This window comes from Panthera leo, chromosome B2 (assembly GCF_018350215.1).
Source record: "Panthera leo isolate Ple1 chromosome B2, P.leo_Ple1_pat1.1, whole genome shotgun sequence".
Classification (NCBI taxonomy): domain Eukaryota; kingdom Metazoa; phylum Chordata; class Mammalia; order Carnivora; family Felidae; genus Panthera; species Panthera leo.
This window is the reverse complement of record NC_056683.1, coordinates 68,131,617-68,146,246: the sequence shown is the minus strand read 5'-3', so window position 1 is coordinate 68,146,246 and position 14,630 is coordinate 68,131,617. Positions and strand designations below refer to the sequence as shown.

The 14,630-nt window shown below is 38.8% G+C and overlaps 1 protein-coding gene across 2 annotated transcripts in view; it reads left to right on the top strand.

The window, feature by feature from the left end:
- IMPG1 (interphotoreceptor matrix proteoglycan 1) overlaps window positions 1–14,630 on the top strand; it is a 132,560-nt gene that overhangs the window by 24,750 nt on the left and 93,180 nt on the right. Inside the window, exons 2-5 of one of the 2 annotated variants that reach the window (XM_042937339.1) lie at window positions 100–333; window positions 9,236–9,402; window positions 9,670–9,698; window positions 14,399–14,463. In XM_042937339.1, coding sequence (XP_042793273.1) covers window positions 100–333; window positions 9,236–9,402; window positions 9,670–9,698; window positions 14,399–14,463 — 495 coding nt within the window. The remainder of the gene's footprint in view (window positions 1–99; window positions 334–9,235; window positions 9,403–9,669; window positions 9,699–14,398; window positions 14,464–14,630) is intronic. The other variant, XM_042937340.1, reaches the window with a different exon arrangement.

Genomic DNA, 14,630 nt, shown 5'->3' with positions numbered 1-14,630 from the left:
AACCAGAGGATTATAACTTTTAGTTTGTTCCATTCATTTATCATATGTTTCACATATATCAATGTATATATTCACCAGGAATCAATTTTTCTTTTACAGATCTCTCCATTAAAACATACCATTCTGAAACTAAAGATGTAGACAATGCCCCAAGAATCGAAACAACTGAAAGTACTACAAAAATGTACAAAGTGTCAACCATGAAACGAATATTCGATTTGGCCAAGCATCGACCCAAAAGATCAACATTTTTCCCAGCCGGGGTTAAAGTCTGTCCACAGGAATCCATGAAACAGATTTTAGCCAGTCTTCAAGCTTATTATAGATTGAGAGGTAAGGAAAGAGATGAAACCTGTTTAGCCTCTCATTCTTTTTATCCCTTCCTTTTCATTCAGTCATACATTGTCTTTAGCCCAAAACTTCCAGAGTCTCTCATTTAGTCACAAGAGTTACAGAAATCAGTCAACTGACCTGAGAGTAATGAATAGTAAACATTCAGAACTATGGTAGATGTCTGCTCTTATGTTTAAAATGATGTCTTGTGCAACCCAGAACTATTAAGGCATTTAATGAGTCACCTGGGGGCCTTGGCCGCTGGGTATTACCACTTGGTTTTATTTTTGCCAAAGCCCAATATTGAATTTTAATGTTATCATTGTTAAGTAAGAAGCACAGAATGATTGCAATGTCAGGAATCTGAGCAAGTTGATTTATGACTTAGGATTTCATTTTTCAAAAGCAACATTACAATCCAGATGCTCTCTCCTTTCTTGTTGAGTTTAAGCTGTTTATTGCTGACCCAGCAAAAAGTGCTGAAGTTTGGAAACCTGGAGGCACATCCAAAGTGCACAGGAGTCACAAATTAACAGTGGTTACTGAGATATAATGCAGGGATGTTATCAGGATTTACAACACAATGACTGTGATTTCCAGCAGAGTTAAAGTACAGTTTTCACCCCAAGACAGCATAACAGAATTCTTGGGGCTTTCTCAGAAATCATGATGGACTTCAAGCATACCACAGCCATCAGTGACTATCCTTGTCATTCACTTACTACAGATGAAAAAGTCCCCATGGCTTCTTCTTTAAATGAAAAACAGAACACAAAAAAGAACCTTTAGTAGATACTATCAAATCCCCCAGGTTGCTCCAAATAGTGCAAAAATATCTAACTGAAACCTAAATTCAATTCATCTTCCATGTGAAAGTTGAGGAGGTTTTCTGATGTCCACCTTCATTCATCACATTAGATAATTGTTTCCATTCCTAAAAAGCACAGTCAGCCTGCTCTATTTCAAGCCCATTAACTAGTGCATGCTGGTTCAATTCTAGCCTGCGATGTATTACAAATTATGACAATAGAGAACCCATTTCATGATACTAACATCCTACAAAATTCTTGAGTATTTATATCTGTAAAATGTACAGAGATTGAGTTAGTCTGGGGAGTTTTTACTGGGTTTTGGAGGTATAACTAACTGTCTCAAAAATATCAAGCCTTATGTTCCTCATATGTCTCATTTTATGTGGAACAGATATTTGCTTTCTGACAGAAGCCATACCCACAGAGAAATGACAAGTACTGGATCACAGTCAGAAGGAGAACTCCAATTATAGGAAACAAAGTACAGTATATTATTATGCTTAGGTCCTAGCATAGCACCTCTGCATAGCAGTTTCTGAGTAAACGCTTATTGATGGACACAGGAAGCAAACAGGCCATTGGGCATGCGAAGAAAAGACAATCATGTATAAACTATTCATTTTGAATGTGTTTACACATTGATCAGATAATGACACTGGTATATTTCATGTTATTTGTTCATGGATGGAAGTAAAATACATAGTATATGCATCACATTGAATATGAACACAATACTGCTATTCTAAGGTAACTTCTAATTCTTTATGACATTCACAAATAGGATTCATCGCAGGTATTTAGAAAATAGGCTACTTATTGCTATAACCAAGTTTTTAACTCTGAATTGTATCCCTAACTCTTCGTTCTTGATTAGGTTTGCCATTTGCATTTTTGCTTTCCTGGATGAAACAAACCACTGTTTTTCTCCCCGTGGCAACAGCAGTCCATTATCTTTATGGCTGCCCCTGGGTGGTATGAAATTTTACTATTCATCAGCATGGGTTCTTCAGTCTAACAAATTGGTTCCCAAAGAAACAAGAAATAAGACCTAGCTACAACGTGGTATTCCTTTGACAGAGTTACCCACTTACCATTTTTGTTGCTGCTTTTACAAAATTATCTTTTGACATCTTTCACACGTAGGAGAGAAAGCTTGCACATTCATCAAATCAAATGAAATATTGAGATATTTGTTTTTCCAATACTTAAAGCACCACAAATGAACGTGTTCTGAGCCTCATGGTAGAATCATAAACATGCTCATCCCAAAGCACAAATGCAAGACCGCAAGTGTTTCTGGTAGTCTCCCAGGGGAACCCTGGGCTCCTACCCAGGCAAACTCCCTGCTTTTGATTTCCTCCCTTCAAACCGCCTACCCCTCTCTGTATCTCCCTCTTCCCCCTCTCCATCCTCTGCCTCCCCGTCTTCCTCTTCCCTTTACACCTCCCTGTCCCCATTATCCTCCTCCTCCTCTTCCTCTTCCTTCCCTTCTTCTTCCTTTTCTTCTTCTTTCTCTTCTTCTCTCTCTCTACCTCTCCCAACCACAAAAGCTAGATCTTCCTTCCACATTAATTTATGCCTTAGAGAAAGTTTAAGATAGAATCCTAGTTCTTCCTTCTCCATTTGTCATCCATAGATCAGTCATATCACAAGCATCTGGCTACTTGTTAGAAATACAGACCTACTTTCACCCCACCATATCCACGTCCAGAATCTGTATTTTAATAAGATTCCCAGGTAATTCATTTTCACTCTAAAGTTTTAGAAGCACTGGTCTAGAGAATATCTAGCCAACACCCCCATTGTACACATTTGAAAAGTGAGGTGACATGCTCAGTCAGAGCCATCATTGGTGGCAGAGCAAAGTTAGAACCCAGCATTGACTCCTACTCCAGTGTGTTATCTCTCCATCTAATGCATACCCAACCCTGTGGTGGATGTTTTTACATACCATTGGTCTAACCTGATCTTTCCAAATGTAAATAATTATCCCAGGGCATGCCTGGCCTCCAGGACACATGTTCCCTAGGGTTCTTCCCACATCGCCAAACAGCCTACCATATGTGATTCAAGAGAAAGACTGAGACTCTGTGGCCAGATTTCAGGCATTGGCCAGCAACTGTGGGAAGACTAGAGAGGCAAGGTTCTGGATTTGCCTAGAATCCCTGTGGAAATCTCTTCTGGTAGATTCAAGGAAGGATGATGCAGTAAGTTAAATAACTTAACAACTAAGTTAAAGGGTTAGAAAAATCCAGCTTTCAGAAGTTTTCAGACTCCTCCCAGCCCTGAGATCCTTTAATGCTTCAACTTTCAAGGGGTTCTTCTTATGCTCCCTTGGTAAGGATAAGGGGCTTTCCTGGTAGGGCATGCACTGTGCTCCTGTTCTCCCAGTCACAGAAGGATTCTGCACCTCCTCCTTTGTGCTTAAACTTCCAAGAGGCCAGAAAAATGACATCAAAGCAGTCACAAAAAAACCCTGCTCCTCAAAAAGTCTAAAGAAAAGCTACTGGTCCCTGTTTCATCCTTAACTTTTTAATCACTATAAACTACAATGCCTCAGGGAAATTATTTTTTTTCTTTAGTTCAAGTTTTTATTTAAACTACAATTAGTTAGTATATGATGTGATATTAGTTTCAGGAGTAGAATTTAGTGATTCATCACTTACATATAACACCCAGTACTCATCACAACAAGTATTCTCCTTAATACCCATCATCCATTTAACCCATCCCCCACCCACCTCCCCTCCAGCAAATTTCGATTTGTTCCCTATGATTAAGAGTTTGTTGGGGCACCTGGGTGGCTCAGTCAGTTAAGCATCTGACTTCTGCTCTTATGGTTCCTGGGTTCGAGCCCCACATTGGGCTCTGTGCTGATAGCTCAAAGCCTGGAGCCTGCTTCAGACTCTATGTCTCCCTCTCTCTCTGCCCCTCCCCAGCTAGCACTCTGTTGCACTTTCTCTCTCTCTCTCTCTCTCTCAAAAATAAGTGAAACATTAAAAAAAAATTTTTTTAAAGAGTTTGTTTTATGGTTTCCTTCTCTCTCTTTTTTTCCATATGTTCACCTGTTTCATTTCTTAAATTCCACATATGAACGAAATCATATGGTATTTGTCCTTCTCTGGCTTAATTTCACTTAGCATAATACACTCTAGCTCCATCCACATCATTGCAAATGGCAAGATCTCATTCTTTTTTATGACTGAGTAATATTCCAGTATATATCTCTTAACTAGATTATTTGTTTTTTGGGTGTTGAGTTTGCTAAGTTCTTTATAGATTTTGGATACTAACCCTTTTTCAGATATAACATTTGCAGATATATTCTCCCATCCTGTCAGTTGCCTTTTAGTTTTGCTGGTTGTTTCCTTCTTTTTATCTTGATGAGGTCCCAATAGTTCATTTTTGCTTTTAGTTCCCTTGCCTTTGGAGACATGTCTAGTAAGAAGTTGCTATGGCCAAAGTCAGAGGCTGCTGCCTATTTTCTTCTCTAGGATTTTGGTGGTTTCCTGTCTCACATTTAGGTCTTTCATCAATTTTGAGTTTATCTTTGTGTATGGTGTAAGCAAATGGTCCAGATTCATTTTTCTGCATGTTGCTGTCTAGTTTTCCTGACACCATTTGCTGAAGAGACAGTCATTCCATTGGATATTCTTTCCTGCTTTTTCAATGAGTACAATATACTTTGTAACAATATTTGTTCTTATAATCCATGCAAGTCTTTCCATTTCTTTGTGTCATCTTCAATTTCTTTCATAAGTGTTTTCTAGTTTTCAGAGTACAAATTTATTACCTCTTGGGTTAGTTTATTCCTAGATATCTTATGGTTTGGGGTACAGTTATAAATGGGATTGATTCCTTTATTTATCTTTCTGCTGCTTCATTATTGGTGTATAGAAATTCAACTGATTTCTGTACATTGATTTTGTATCCTGTGACTTTACTGAATTTGTGTATCAGTTCTAGCAATTTTTTGGTAGAGTCTTTTGGATTTTCTACATGTCCTCTGCAAATAGTGAAAGTTTTACTTCTTCCTTGCCAATTGGGATGCCTTTTATTTATTTTTATTATCTGGTTGCTGAGGCTAAGACTTCCAGTACTATGTTAAATAACAGTGATGAGAGTCAACATCCCTGCCTTGTTCCTGACCAAGGAGGAAAAGCTGTCAGTTTTTCCCTATTGAGGATTATACTAACTGTGGTCCTTTCATGTATGGCCTTTATGATGTTAATATATGTTCCCTCTATCCGTACTTTATTGAGGGTTTTTATCAAGAATAGATGCTGTATTTTGCCAAATGCTTTTTCTGTATCTATTGAGAGGATCATATGTATTTATTAATGTGGTGTATCACACTGATTGATTTGCAAATATTGAACCACCCTTGTAACCAAGGAATAAATCCCACTTGATTGTGGTGAATGTTTCTTTTAATGTACTGTTGAATTTGATTTGCTAATATTTTATTGACAGTTTTTGCATCCGTGTTCATTGGGGATAGTGGCCTGTAGATCTTTTTTTAGTGGGGTCTTTGTCTGGTTTTGGAATTAAGGTAATGCTGACCTTGTAGAATGAGTTGGGAAGTTTTCCTTCCATTTCTGTTTTTTGGAACAGTTTGAAAAGAATTAACTCTTCTTTAAATGTTTGGTAGAATTCTCCTGGGAAGCTCTCTAGCCCTGGACTTCTGTTTGTTGGGAGATTTTTGATTACTGACTCCATTTCTTTGCTGGTTATTGGTCTTTTCAAGTTTTCTATTTCTTCCTGTTTCAGTTTTAGTAGTTCATATGTTTCTAGGAATTTGTCCATTTCTTCCAGATTGCCCAATTTGTTGGCATATAATTTTTTTATAATATTCTCTTATAGCTTTTTATATTTTTGTGGTGTTGACTGTGATCTCTCCTCTCCGGGAAATAATTCCTTAAACAGCTTCAGGTATTTGTGCTTCGGGTAGAAAGTTCTCTCAGAGCCTTTGTGAAAAATGGATTTTAATGGGGATGGGGGTCTTGTGTGTCCTTGAAGTAGGAGAAAGAGCAGCAGAGAAAGGAGCAGAGCTAGGAAGATACAGGCACCAAAAACAAACCTTAAACTGGACTTAAATAAAAGGAAGACTTAATCTGAGACCAAAAGCAACATGCCTGCAGACATGTCAGACTAGTAAATAGAAGGATTATCATATTATGTTCTTCCAGATGTTCCACACACAGATATTATCAGTGAAAGTCACCAACACTAAGACCCGAAAGGCAGCGCTAGTTGATTTTATATACATGGAAATCCTCTATCTCTGGCAATTAAATGTGTTTTGAACTAAATTAGCAGGTGCATTGGGTAGAGATGGAAGGTCAGTGTAACGCCTCCAAAAGAAAGTGTGGAGTAAACAGATGAGAAGGGTAGCAAGGACAACTGGTTTGCTTGGACTGGACACACAACTCTTAAGGTTTGGGTAAGTCTCAAAATATTCAAGTGTTGTTTCCTTTTTGCGTGATATGTAGACTCTTGAGTAGAGGTGAAGATCAAAAGACTGCATGATGGCTGGTATTGGGAGAGGCATTACAACCCTCCAATCCTTGCCTGACAGGAGAGAGAGATAACATTCACAAATGTGGGTTCTCCTGGTGAGGCTATTGGCTTGCTCTCCAGGTGTGCTGACCCCTGTCACTTCCCCAGATGTGGAAAACTCAATGACACCTTTGGGTTGGTGGGGACAGCACCCACTCCTGGCTTTGTGGGTTCTGGTGAGGTTGCTGCTGGTAGATGATCTGAGCTTCTTTTGGTCAGGAATTCTCTTTGCCTGTTAAAACAGAAAGTTAAGAAAACTCCAGACATATAAAAATGGGGAGTGAAGGGAAATAAAGCATAGGAGTAAGAGTTTCCAAACTGGTCTTCTCTCACTGTGTTCCTTCCCCCCAGTCCCTTCTCTCAGCAGGCAGGCAGTTTCTTTAGAAAGTCAGATGATGTCAGCTTCTGCCCTAAAGCTTCCAATTGCTTCCCATTCCTACTAAAGTAAAATCAACATACTATAATTGCTTATGAAAGATGTCATCTAACTATTTTTCCTTCACTTAATCCTGTAAAATAATTTTTAAATGATGCACCTCTTTACATGGGTTTCAGTTAACATCCAAAGCTTTTCATTGTAAGTTTAAATAATTGGATAAGGTGTAACTTTTGATGAGTTGTAAGTATCGATACTGAAAATAAAACAAAAACTAGAGAATTTTTATGCATCCAGTAGAATCTACCATAGCCACTCAATTGTTACCATCAAATACTCAACAAGTACATGCCTTCATGTACTCTTCTTAACGGTAGGAAATGCAACGTGGATCCTTTTTCTCCACACACCTACATTTCTACTCCACTCCCCACTTCAGTCTTATCTTAATGTAGTTTATTTTATGCTTGAAAGTATGTCATTGGCTACTCTAACATACTTCTCAGTAACAAAAATATGTATATAAATTTAAATTACAGATTTTATTTTTTCCTATTACTGTAGGCTTTATGTTTCCAAAGAAATTTCTTTTGGATTCAATTGCATTTATAATTACTCTTAATATATAGTTGATTAAAACAAATAGATACAAACTTTTAAGGCCTTTTTTAAAATTTATTTATTTGAGAGAGAGAGAGAGAGAGAGAGAGAGAGAGACCATGATCAGGGAAGGGGAAAAGAGAGCGGGAGAGAGAATCCCAAGCAGGCTCCATGCCATCAGCACAGAGCCTGATGCAGGGCTTGATCTCACAAACCACAGAATCATGACCTGAGCCAAAACCAAGAGTTGGACACTTAACTGACTGAGCCACCCAGGTGCCCCCAAATAGATACAAATTTAACAAAAATTTTAAGTAAATTTATATTGGCAGATATAAGATCCGATATAGGTTTTTGTGAGTACTGATGTTTATAAATACAAAATTAGGGGAATGTTTATAAATACAAAGACTTGGGGAAGAGGCCAGTTTAAATGAAGGGCCTATAGCTAAAGCTTCATTAGCTTCAGCCTCTGTTTAGATGGAGTTACTTTGGTGTTGTTCCTCTATTAGTTCGTGTACCATTACTTATTATTCATATTATGTTTTGCTAAAATGAGACAGGATTTAGGATCAATTTTATCTCTGTTCTTTTCCTTAGTTTCACTTAAATGCAGAGAAAACTTGTTACGTAAAATAAGTAGATAGAAATAGATGGAGTTTTGTTACAGTAATATCTTTATTCTTTAAGTTCCTTTAGCATTATGTGCTAATAATCACATCATGATCTGTCATTTTTAATGGCTTGTCAGCTGTCAACTCCATTAGGACTTGTAATGTGTTGAAAGCAAAGAATCAGAAACCACCCTGTTGTAAAAACATGTTCAGCTCAGTTCACTTGCTTTCTTAACCTCAACACTATTATTTCATGTCGTCCCTTTGTGTGATGACCGAGAGGCACTGTGCCACGGTAAGTTAGGGATGGATGAATGGGGGAGGATGCTGACCCAAGGGAAAAGGAAAGGTGTATCCTTAGGCAGACTGGCTTTAGGAGAGCATGATAGGAAAAAATGAGACCTAGAAATTGATTCTATTTAAATTGTTTGTGTGTCTGTTTACCCCTTGGAAAGTCTTTAAATATAGCCAGGTACCTTTGCCCCAGTTTGGAAGTTACTGGTCCACAAAGCCCTATGCCATCCCTGCTCCCTTCACCACATCTTTCTGTCTTCATCTTCCTTTACTCTCATCCTTGCTCTGGCCACACTGACCTCTTTGCTGTTCTTTCAATGCTCAGAGCATTCTCTAGCCTTGAGGCCTTCTCCAAACTGCTCAGAAGTCACCTTTATAGTAAGGCCTTCCTCAGCTGTCCTATTTTAAACTACAACCTACATACGTACTCTATTCCCTATCTTCCTTCTTTTATTTTTCTCCATAACATATATAGGGGCTCAATAAATATTTTTTAAAAGACTTGATTTCTATGGCCTATAAATTAGCATATCCACAAAAGCCATGAAAGAATATTCCATGTTCTAAGATTATGCTTGGGCTGGGAAACAAGGATCATCTTAGGATGTGGCCATTTTCTACTCCTAATGAATGGTACTGCATTGCAGTGTGTCAGGAAGCAGTGTGGGAAGCATATCGGATCTTTCTGGACCGCATCCCTGACCCAGGGGAATACCAGAACTGGGTCAGCATCTGCCAGCAGGAGACCTTCTGCCTCTTTGACATTGGAAAAAATTTCAGCAACTCCCAGGAGCACCTGGATCTTCTTCAGCAGGTGAGCCTAAACGCTGTACATTTAGAACACGGCCTGGATAGCTCCCAGTCCTCCAGCCCCCGCCCCTTTTGAATTGGCTTCCTGCATAAAGGTTAGTTGAAGAAATGCTTAGAGATACCTGATAAGGCCAACAAGAATTTTATTCTTGCACAATAACATTATACAGCCTGGTTGAAGTGAAGTTAAAGGGAAAAGGGAATGAAAATAGACTTTAGCTCTTCAGTTGACATTTTTCTCCTGGTAAAATTACTTTTTATCTTTCTGCAGAGAATAAAACAGAGACACTTCCCTGAGAGGTAAGTACCCAAAATAGAATGCTGCATGCTCTTGACTTTTGAAAGATCATATAATGGAGACTGAGCTATGATATTATGTCAGCCACTGAGGTCTGTGTAGGTTATTTTGACAGAAAATTATGCATATATTGCTCTAAAGGTAAATGAGTATCTAAAGGGGAAATGGATAGGCCCTAAAGATTAAGACAGGTGTTGGCACTATGTTTGCAGATAAAACGGATTCACTACTATGTGCTAAGTATCTAAAGTGTGTTTTCACTTAGGGGATATAGAGCAATTAAAATAGTTTGATTCTGGGGTGCCTGGGTGGCTCAGTCGGTTAAGCGTCCAGCTTCGGCCCAGGTCATGATCTCACAGTTCGTGAGTTCGAGCCCCACATGGGGCTCTGTGCTGACAGATCGGAGCCTGGAGCCTGCTTCGGATTCTGTGTCTGCATCTCTCTCTCTCTGCCCCTCCCCTACTTGTGCTCCTTCTCTCTCTCTCCCTCTCTCTCTCTCTCTCAAAAATAAATAAATAAACATTTTAAAAAATAGTTTGATTTTTAAATTTATTATAAACTATTAATTACATCAGGGAAATACTAACACAATCAGAGAACAACCGGAATTTTGAAGTCTTATTTGGTATTCTGTAAAGCGTTAGTATTTCTCAAACTAAATTACTGAAACACTCACTAAGCTATACTCTCAACAAGAACTGAATATCAAATAAGAAAATCAAAATTTTTTAAAAGGCAAGGAAAAGTACATTAGTAAAATGATTAAAGAAAAGAGACAAACTCTAAACACAAATCACATACATTTTATAACATTTAGAAATCTAAATCTGAAGATAATACTAAGAGAGACACAAATTTTGCTGTATAAATTACTGACAATTCTTTATAATGCTTTTCACATTTGTTCCTTCATTTCTATTCCCTTTGCCAACAACCTCTTCCAGGACCTTACTAATTTACACTGTGAAAAATGTCAAATCTGATCTCCCTAATGGATTTCCCTGCCTCTAACCTCTTCCCCTCTTTAACTTGCATAACAGCTGCTGGATTAATAAGTCTGAAAAATTCCTTTTCTTACACTGAGGCCTGTTCAATGACTTTCAAAAGATTCCCACATCTTCCTCTTACCCTTCTGAATATCCTCTGCCCACCAATCCCCCTCATGCTCTGTGTACAGAAAGCTGAGTGGAGAGGCTGGAATCACTTGCCTTGACTCCTCGGTGGGAATAGTCGGTGGGGAGCAGGAGATCAGAGGGTGAGGACAGAATGAGGTGAGTGAATTTATCACCTCCCCTCAACCACCAACCTGCAAAGTTTTCAAGGGCTATTAGCCTCCTTCAACTTCATCTCAGCTCCTGTCAGGCAGCCTTTCCACAGAGCCTTCTCTGTCTCTGTCGTGGTAACCGCTCCATCTTCTCACCCCTCCTGGGCTAGGGATGTTTTGAGCATCCCACTGTTACCAGCCCTGGTATGGCACTTGGCCTTATGATTACTCTTATGCTCTTCCCACAACTTAGCAAGTAATCCTTTTTTTTTTTTTTTTAATTTCTTTAATGTTTATTTTTGAGAGAGACAGACAGACAGAGCATGAGCCGGGGAGGGGCAGAGAGAGAGGGAGACACAGAATCCGAAGCAGGCTCCAGGCTCTGAGCTGTCAGCACAGAGCCCGACACGGGGCTCAAACCCTGGAGTAACGAGATCATGACCTGAGCCAGAGTCGGACACTTAACCAACTGAGAGCCACCTAGGCAGCCTGCAAGTAATCCTTTTTTAAATTTTGTTCAAATTACCCCACAATGAGTGAGCCATCTGTTTCCTGCCAGGACCTTCACGGAAACAGAGTCCAAACTAAACAATTGAGGCATTTCAACCCCTGACCTTTCCAACTTTGCCTCCATTACCCATGATCCCACTGCTGCTACCATGCCCTTCCTCACTGCATACAGACCACACCCTACTTATGCTGGATTCTGGACCCTAGCCTTTCCCTCTTGCCCGGAAGATCCTGCCTTTTCCATATTACCTATCCAAATCCTACTCTCCTTTCAAGCTCTTAGTGGATTCCTCCATGGACCCCATGATGTCTTAACAGCCTATTTGAGCCTGCAGCAATATCTCCCTGCTTTGAATTTTGCACTGTTTTTGGCACTTACATTTTTTTAATGTTTATTTATTTTTGAGAGAGAAAGATACAGAGTACAAGCAGGGGAGGGGCAGAGAGAGAGGGAGATGCAGAATCTGAAGCAGACTCCAGGCTCTTAACTGTCAGGACAGAGCCCGATGCAGGACTCAAACCCGTGGAACCATGAGATCATGACCTGAGCCGAAGTCAGATGCTTAACCAACTGAGCACCCAGGCACCCCTTGGCACCTACATTTTTATTTAACACTTCCTTGCTTTACTCTATTTTCCTGTACGAGTTTAAACTCCTCAAGGGCAGGGACTGTTTTAGGTCTCTCCACCCACCACCACAGACCTGAGCAAAGTCCTCATGTGTTTTGTTAATTGATATGTCTACTGAGCCATTCTTTAGAAATTTTAAAAAGTTGATACCAGAAGGAATAATGTGATTGAAGAAAATCTTAGTACTAGAGTATTAACTTTGTTCACAAGACACAGAGATATTCACTCTTCTTATTTAAATATAGGATGATACTGGAGCACCTGGGTGGCTCAGTTAGTTGAGCATCTGACTCTTGGTTTCAGCTCAGATCATAATCTCACAATTTATGGGATTGAGCCCTGCATTGGGCCCTGTACTGACAGCACGGAGCCTGCTTGGGATTCTCTCTCCTCTCTCTTCCCCTCCCCCCACTCTCTCCCTCAAAATAAATAAACATTAAAATTTTTTTAAATAAATAAATATAGTATGATACTTACTCCTCCAATTTTCAAAAAAAGAAAAAGAAAATGAAGCAGAGGTCATCCACCCATAAGAAAAAATACAACAGAATGTACCAAGAGTTGATAGAAAAACATTAAAAATTATAGGAAACAGCTACCCAAGACAGAAAGAGAAAGAAACAGAATCATTCCATCCACTCCTGCATCTACCAACATTGCTAGAGAGAATTGCTAAGGAGCAAGAGACAAACATTGTACATTAGCTACGATTACCAAGTTGTTAAGAGAGGAGGCAAGCAAGCTGTTTCTTATTTTCAACCTTTCCAGGAAGACAAAACAGAAAATTTTCTCATCTGAGTAGCCCATAAATCTGCCAGCTTCAAATTACTTTAAAATAAAAGCCAGTGGAAGAATCCAATGTCCCAGCTTCCCAAATTATAGCTTTTGAGTGATGGTCTAGATTGCCATTGTTGTGGCAGAATCATACCCAGTGGCAGAGGATAAGGAAATAACATCTGACACAGGGTCCTGTGCAAAGTGGGCTGTTGACTTGTAACTAATGCAATAGCCAGCACTTTAATAACTATTCTTGGTTATTTTCTTTTTAACAGCAAGGTAAAACAAGGATACCAAAGTTATAATAGTAGGAAAGATCTTTCTATAAACGAGACCTATAAAGTGGAAAAAAAGGAAAATTGTCTAAATCACAAATGCTCTAATGTTTGATATGAGATCTTTATAAATATGATATCCATACAAACTATTTCTGAAGCACATAGCACAATACCAGCAGAAAAGAACAAGAATACCTCATTCCTAAACAGTCTGAATTTATAGTTAGCCTGTGTGCGCCAATATAGTCCTCCATGTTTACATCTATTCTGACTGGTCAGAGCCATGCCAGGCCAACAGATGGTACTTTGTATACCATCCCTATTAGCCCTTTGGCCGAATTGAGTATATTAGAAATATGTAGATGGTCTCATTATCTACAGCCAATGTAGATGTCTCTATAACAGCATAGCACCCACCCATTCCCTTTGGTCTTCCCATCAGCATGAGCCACAGAAAATTGAATCAAATATATTGGTCAACTATGACTACATTGTACTAACATAGACACGAGCTATTAAAACCTGATAGCTAATAGTAACAAATCTTTCAGTGAGCTTAAAAAGATATCACTACTGCTACTCCTTTCTACATAGAGTTTGCTAGAATGAGCCAACATCATATGCAGACAGCTTTATAACCATGCCCTTGGACTTGCCCTTAGATATTTTCCAGATGGCCACCGCATAGCCTGCAAAGCTACCCATAACTCTTGCAGGCAATGGGTGTGTCCAGAATAGGATTTAATATATCTGGACTATCCAGAAATCTCTCTCTTTCCTATTGCTGTAACCACAAGACTTACTCTAGTAGATAAACTTAAGCATTCCCTGGATTTGCAGGTTTGAGGATCTGAGATTTTAGCAAGAATATTCAGTCATACATAGATCATGTCATGCAATTATCTTTGATGTTAAGGACACAGTATAAGCACAATGAGACTATAAAACATCAAGCCCAAAGACCAGTTTTGCCCACAATGAAAGTGCTCCCCAGAACCACATGAAAAATGCTTATGGGAAAGCTCTGGAGCCAAACATAACCATTTTCAGGGGTTGTTTGAATTTGTCTTCAATGGAAATATATTTGAAGATTACTTCTATATTGAAAAAATAGGCAAACCCAGTTTTACAGGGTTTTCCTCTAATTTTAAGTCTATTGAGTATAGGAAAAGTAAATAAATTTCCCCTATTGTCATCAAGCTCCTTTTCACCATCTCTTTTCTCTTTCCTATTGTGCTAATAGAAAAGATGAAATCTCTACAGAGAAGACATTAGGAGCACCTGGTGAAACCCCTGTGTTTTCTCCAGGTAAGCTTAGACCTCCTCATTCACCTGTTACTGATTATCATGAAAGAGAGGGAAGGGAAAAAATTATCATGGAAGTATATTAGTTAAAAAGCAATCCTTAATTGAAGTTGACAAAATTTATAATATACTTTCTTAAAAATAACTGATATTTCTAAATGTATAAAATA